The sequence below is a fragment of the Stigmatopora nigra genome, chromosome 4 (genome assembly GCF_051989575.1).
Source record: "Stigmatopora nigra isolate UIUO_SnigA chromosome 4, RoL_Snig_1.1, whole genome shotgun sequence".
NCBI classification, from domain to species: Eukaryota; Metazoa; Chordata; class Actinopteri; order Syngnathiformes; family Syngnathidae; genus Stigmatopora; species Stigmatopora nigra.
In genome coordinates this window covers 11,024,703-11,031,667 of record NC_135511.1, presented here as the reverse complement: position 1 = coordinate 11,031,667, position 6,965 = coordinate 11,024,703, and the positions used below count along the sequence as shown (strand labels likewise).

General features: G+C 36.5%; 1 protein-coding gene across 1 annotated transcript; it reads left to right on the top strand.

The window, feature by feature from the left end:
• Positions 1–6,950, top strand: LOC144195440 (solute carrier family 2, facilitated glucose transporter member 11-like). Its single transcript, XM_077715083.1, has 13 exons — positions 1–115; positions 1,111–1,326; positions 1,788–1,886; positions 2,015–2,175; positions 2,459–2,583; positions 2,658–2,787; positions 3,275–3,423; positions 3,491–3,684; positions 4,133–4,243; positions 5,802–5,903; positions 5,998–6,073; positions 6,171–6,298; positions 6,619–6,950. The coding sequence occupies exons 2-13, from the start codon at positions 1,243–1,245 to the stop codon at positions 6,805–6,807; spliced, it is 1,548 nt and encodes a 515-aa protein (XP_077571209.1). The 5' UTR covers positions 1–115; positions 1,111–1,242; the 3' UTR covers positions 6,808–6,950.
• The last annotated feature ends 15 nt before the right edge of the window (positions 6,951–6,965 follow it).

Here is a 6,965-nt window from a genome sequence, read left to right as displayed (position 1 = left end):
ATTCGAGGTGCTACATTCATTTTCAACGCTTAATTCAAAAACAAAAGATTGTGATACATAACAATACTTTATCATGGAGATCGGCGAAGAAGCACCTGTGGAATCAAACAAAAGGGTAAGTCAAACATTCCAATGTACTGCAATTGCCAAAATGATCGACACTGTAGATAGTTTTTTTTAAACTAATGAAATGAAATTAGCTTCAAGGTGTGATAATATACATCATACCATTATGTTTATTCATCTTTTTTTCCCATCACTAATCAATTGATCATCTTGAAATGTCTTGGAATTGTTGGCATGCACACAATTATCCTCAGAAATAGAGTGTTTTAATATTTTTTAAATGTTTTTTTTGCATTCAAAATATAAAATAAAATAATGACAAATGTAAATTAACTATGGATCACATATGATAAATCTGGTTAAAAGTTATAGTATATTTAGATTTACTGAAACAAACTTTGCAGAACAAAGAGAAACTGTCCATTGCTTACAAAAAGTCAACAAAATCACAACAAAGATAGCTCTCCATTGAACTTGCTTCATATTTATCTTGAAGAAACTATGGTTGTGTTCTGCATAAAATGGCTGCATTGTGGACATTGTCATTTTAATATGAAAATACTACTAAATATTGAGGCCTAAAACTTTAATAGCTGGTCAATATGCCCTACCGGAATGAATGAAAATAATGACTTTTAATAATAGCTTTTCAGTCAATGGCTGCTATGTTGACCAATTTAAATGATTTTCTACAATTCTGGAACAGTCGCATATTAACCAAAATAATTTAAATGGTTGGAATGACATGTATGCCTTGTTTTTTTTCTTTTCTGAATTTTAAATCTACTTTTTCAATGGGATGATCCTACTGCCAGAACTGGAATAGTTGTGTAACTACAACTTCACTTGTCACTGAACTTTTATTCTATTAAGACTCACACAAGTGAGTGTGTAATTGTTCTATAAAAAAAAGATCATTTTTGGTTTACTTTAACAATCATTTTGAGGAAATCCACCTGCCCCGCGTCCATAATTCATGGCCTCATGCGAGACTTCTTTAAGTGACAAGATATGTCAATTCTTCCCATGCTGCATTTGAGTTAGGCACGAGGACCCCGTGTCGTTCCAGTTTAAAACCTTTGCCCTCGTTAGAGTCGAGCTCAGTCTTCATGAGGAGGACGCTCGCTGCACAACAGACACTTTGGACACTACTAGATCAACGCAACGTGCCCAAAGATGTCGAAAGAAAATTGGGATAATGACTATGAATATACCCCTTTGTTAATTAAAGAACCCGAAGAGACAAAACGGGCTTTGAAGGTACGTTAAGTGTTTAGTTGAATTATGTCTGGGTGATTTGTTTAGGACCATGGGATTTGTTTTAAGAATAACCATACATTTTCCCATAGAGAAACTGTACTATTGAGAATTCAGTGTATTTTGAGATGTATTTTCCTTTCAAGTACATTTTATAGACTGTATTTTCCGGACTGTAAGTCACACTTTTTAACAGTTTGGTTGGGCCTGCAAATAATACTCAAGAGCGACATATATATATATACTTTTTTATTTGTGACCACCAAAAACCTGTTGTTTTTTAGGCTATAGTTATCAGAAAAACTATTATGTTAACAGGTTCTTGTTTTATATCTTGTTTTCTGTTTTACTATTGTTAAGTTAACCTGTTGTTTTTGTTTCTGATGAAAAAACATTTTGCAACATATATTGTTTTGTATGTTATTATTATTATTTTCACATTTCTGCGGTTTTTTTTTTGGCAGGTTCCCAACAAAACCCTTCTTCTGGCTATGTTTTCCGCTTGTATTGGAGGGACCTTCCAGTATGGGTATAACGTCTCTGTAATTAACGCACCAACCAAAGTAATAATTTCTTCTTCTACGTTTTAAAATTGTGATCGAAACTGCTTCACAGTCAAATCTGGGCTCAGGCTTTATTGTCTGTCTGCATGTGTTTCCTTGTATCTTTTTACATGTTTACATGTTTGCAGTATGTACAAAGTTTCATCAACCAAACTTGGACCGAGCGTTACCAAAGCGAAATTTCTCCTGGTGTTCTCACTTTAATGTGGTCTACTATCGTGGCCATTTTTACCCTTGGAGGATTTATAGGAGCGTCAGTTGGAGGAACACTTTCTATAAAGCTGGGAAGGTATTCTTAGGGCCTTTTTTCTTTTACATTTATTATCATGAATGTGTACCCTTAATTTGGTTTTAAGATGTGTAAACAATTCAGTCTTTACTAGTGTAACAATATTAACTTTTGATTGATTCATATTATATTTTCAACATTAAAAAAACACATCTCCATTCAATTCTTTTTGTTGAATGAGTCATGTGATTGTCTTCTTAACATTGGCAAAATAATGGCATTAAAACTGTAAGTGACAATGCCATGTGAGCTTTTAATACAGGTTTTCTCTCTGTTGCTACAGGAAAGGGGCATTGATGGTTAATAATATTTTCGCCATAATTGCTGCCCTGATGATGGGTTTGAGTTACCCTACGGGATCATTTGAACTAATCATCCTCGGGCGTCTTCTCATTGGATTAAATTCGGGTAAATCCTTTCAATTATACCATAATTAAAATAGTATGTCATTTCTATGTGTTAATATTGTTTTGTTTGAATAGGAATTGGTCTTTGTGTTCAACCTTTGTACTTGGTGGAGATTGCTCCAACATCTATCCGTGGCCTCATGGGAATGGGAACCTCTGTTTTTGTTACGGGTGGAATTTTTACCGGACAAGTCATGGGTCTTAAGTAAAATATATATTTTTTTAATTTTCTGATAATTATTGCCACATTGTAATAGATTGGTGCCTTGGCATAAGACTATTCTTTTCAAGAAATCCTTTAAAATTGAAGTGAATGAGAATATCAATATAGTAATCATTTTCAGTTCAGAAAAAAAACTTTTGGTATTTGTAACTAATACACAGCGCTTCATATCATAGCATCTAAAGACATAAATAAATGATGCAATCAAATGCATCACATTTTTGGACTTATTGATCCAATTGATAGACGCACAATGCCTATCAACTGGAATCAATTGGAATCTGATGTGTTTAAGCTCGACGGGAATTGGACCCAATTTTCTGATTTGGCAACCTTGTTAACATACTTAATCGTACCAATAAATGCATCAATTGGCTCACTCTTATCTCATGGCACCACTCCACTGTATCTCTAAAGTAAGACTGCAAGAAGGATGTTGCTCTTACATCTTTCTCTGTTTCAAAAAAAGTGAACTTCTGGGTAAAGAAGAGTACTGGCCCTTCCTGCTTGCCACCACATGCATCCCAGCAGTCATGCAGCTTCTAATGCTACCCTGGTTTCCAGAGAGTCCACGTTTCCTGCTCATTGACAGAGGAGATTACGAGGGATGCAGAAAAGGTGAGGCTCATTTATACTTACATTCCTGTGCATAGGACTTAAAACAATAAATATGTTATGGTATAAGCCCTAAGGCAGCTCCACAGTCCGGCCGATTGCGATGGTGAGATGGAAGACATGGAGAAGGAGAAGAACAACCTGGACCAGGACGGACTCAAGGCCAAGAAGCCATGGGAGCTGCTGGCAGACCGAAGCATACGTTGGCAGCTTCTCACCATCGTGCTTCTCAATTCAGCTCAGCAGCTGAATGGGATCAATGCTGTACGTAATGTGATTTACGTTCCGCCACAGTGGACCTTGCGTCCGTTACTCCAAACCAGGGGGTATCAAAATCCGTTTTCTTTGCGACCCACATTAATGGCTTTGATGTGAGCAGGACCAGTATATTTTCATACATAAATAGATCACTCAATGGGCGCCATTGATGGTTCTAGACGTCCTATCCATTTTGACCGGGTTCTTCGTTCATTTGCCCACCCCACTCAAAAAGACAACAACAATCCAGCATTTAATTTTATATGTACAGTATGAATGAGTTACAAAGTGAGCCATAAAACCCCCGCAGACCTTCATGTTTAGGTTTAGTGGGTTAAGTTTTACAATCTCTAAATGTTCACCTCATTCTGAAAATTAGAGCGCGGCTCTCGCAAACACTGTATTTGGCTAATACCTGAATTTGTCATTCTTATCTTTTTTTTCTCTGCTGCAGATTTACTTCTATGCAGATTATGTGTTTGCACAAGCAGGAATTCCCAGTGAGAAAATACCTTATGCAACAGTTGGCACTGGTGCCTGTGAATGCATCACTGCTTTGACCTGTGTAAGTATTTTACTCTCCTAAATTCGAGTTTTCCTGTCCAAGTGTATATATATACCTGTGTGCAGTTTCTTTATCGTCTTTACAGAATCACAAAAACATGCACATTAACTTCATTATTTTTCTCTGAGATATCAATCTAAGAGCAAATCTGAGTGGGACTGATTGTTTGTTCAATCCATTGGCTTGCAACCGCTGTGTCACTTGATCCAAATCAGCTGTGATACAGTAACTTCCAGCTTTCTACAGTTATAAATTAAGCAGCATAAAAAAAATCGACATGTGATTTAACGTCATGTCGTTGTGAAGGGTTACTATCCCAAAAGCATATCATCCAATCAGAATTCTTCATCTGTACAAGACCTGTTTATTTGGCTCATTTATTCTCAATCAAAAAAAACTTTGGGGGTGCTCGAGCCTATCCCAGCCAATTTTGGGCATCAGTTAGGGGACTCCCATGAGAAAACCCACGCAAGCCTAGGAAAAACTTAAAAATTCCCCCAGGAAGGTCAGAACACATTAGGGATTTAACCCTCGATCTGAGAACTGAGAGGCGGTCGAGCAAACCACTTTTCCACCGCGCCGCCTAATTAACGAAAATAAGTTTTTCTCAATTGAATTTAAAATGGTAGAAGATGGCTCAGTAAAGGCTTTCGTTAACAATGCTCTTTTTGTTCGCTTTTTCTGGCTCATCTCCAAAGTCACATGTTACCAGTTGATTAGTTAAAGCGGGTTTTCAACAAATGTACAAACAAATGTTTGTACAAGAACTAATACAGGATGCCACAAAAGCATTCTTTTCATTCATTAGGAATATTCCTGTGCTTGATTAATTTAGCTTTTGACCTCGTATCATCTTCTGGTTACGTTTTTTTTCCCCTGAAAATGATGAATGAATAAAAGACAAGAATGTGAAGTGAAGCCTTTTGCCCTTTCAGGGGTAGATGTCCCTAAAATGATTATCCACAGAAGGTCACGAGGCATCTTTTCCCGACTCTGTCTAATATCCAGCTTAATTGCAGTTAACGCGGTGAAATGGTGCATTATAAAACATTTTGAAGTAATATTTTAATATTCTTAAGTATTGATCTAAAGAAAATTCTTATGTTGAAAAGCTTCTTATGGTTTCTTCACTGAACAAACACAATGTGTTGTGCCCTAATTTTTCATTGCACATTAAGAAATCTGATTAGCATCCAATGACTCACATTTTACGAGTTTTTGTTGAAATAACTATATTGATATTTTTGTTTATTCATGAAGAAAACACTCAAGTCAACCGAACTATGGCTATTTAATCTAATTGAATTGCCAATCTTATGTATGGATATTTTCACATCACAAGTTTTTACTTTGCTGGAAAGTCATTGTTTTCGAGACATAAGGATTCCACTCGCATCAGCACTGACGTCACATATTTTCTGAGTAAAACGCATATCACCACAGTCCAGTAGGACGGAATAAAGGGGGGGGGAAATAAGCATGAAAGGTCAGATCAAGACCAAGAAAAAATCCTTTCATGTCCTGATTTGACTATTGTCATGTGTACCGTGTCTTGCAGGGTTTGCTGATTGAGCATCTGGGACGCAAAGTGCTGATTACCGGAGGATACACGCTCATGAGTATCTGCTGCATTTTGTTCACTCTAACTATCACCTTTCAGGTATTAAACCCATCATACAAACTCATCACGGTAAATAAAATATCAGTACTATCTATATATGACTTACTGTCTTCTTTTTTTTTTTGGCCCTCAGGATTACGGTCCAATTTTTCCTTACCTCAGCATGGCATGTGTTTTTGCCTTCATTCTGAGTTTTGGATTAGGGCCAGGTAATTTTATTTTTTATTTCCTCCCAGGTCATGTCTTCCATCAGAGACTGCTAATTACAATACATTAATTTTGGTGTCTTTGTTGACTTCTCCGAAGGTGGTGTGACTAATATTTTGACCATGGAGCTTTTTACACAAAATTCACGGCCTGCAGCCTACATGATTGCCGGTTCCATTAACTGGATTAGCTTCTTCTTGATAAGCATGATCTTCCCTTTTATTGTGGTAAGTGGCCAAAAAAGTCAACCTACATCAGGCATGCTGGTTACCTTTCAATTTTTTTTTGTAGGAATATAATTATGGTGCCACCAAGTTACATCTACAAATGTTACCAATGTTGAATGCTGATACTTAAAACCAGGAGTTCTTAATGTAGTTTTTTTGTCATTTATGTATTTTTTTTCAAATTTCTGTAGGGCAATTATGTTTGACAGCTAAGTTGCCAAAATAATCAATTGGTGCTTTAGTCTAATGCCAGCTATCTGTGCTTGTGGCATTTGTGGAAATGTGTAAAAGTGGTGTGTATTTGTATTGTGTTTCCACAGATTGGACTGGGGCAGTATTGTTTCCTGGTGTTCATGACCATCTGCACACTGGTGGCTCTTTATATCTTCTTTGTCATTCCTGAAACCAAGAACAAAAGTTTCCTGGAAATCCAGAATGAATTTAAAAGTGGGAAGAAAAACCCTGGCGCCGATGGCTCGGGTATGACGCTGTTGGCAACCTCAATGTGACATGTACAGTGTCTCCTGACTTTAAAGTAAAGAAGATTTTTTTCTATTATTCATAGCCTTGTTTGAATTGTAATATAAAGTTCAACATTTGTTACTGAAATGTATTTTTCTGCTGTTTCAATAAATGCATTGAAATATTCTAATGAAGTTCTCGTTCT

Excerpts from the sequence above, each read along its gene's own strand:
- LOC144195440 (XM_077715083.1), top strand. The coding sequence starts at position 1,243 with ATGTCGAAAGAAAATTGGGATAATGACTATGAATATACCCCTTTGTTA. Across the intron at positions 2,584-2,657 it reads TCTCATTGGATTAAATTCGG|GAATTGGTCTTTGTGTTCAA; the intron begins GTAAATCCTTTC and ends TTGTTTGAATAG. Across the intron at positions 6,299-6,618 it reads TGATCTTCCCTTTTATTGTG|ATTGGACTGGGGCAGTATTG; the intron begins GTAAGTGGCCAA and ends GTGTTTCCACAG.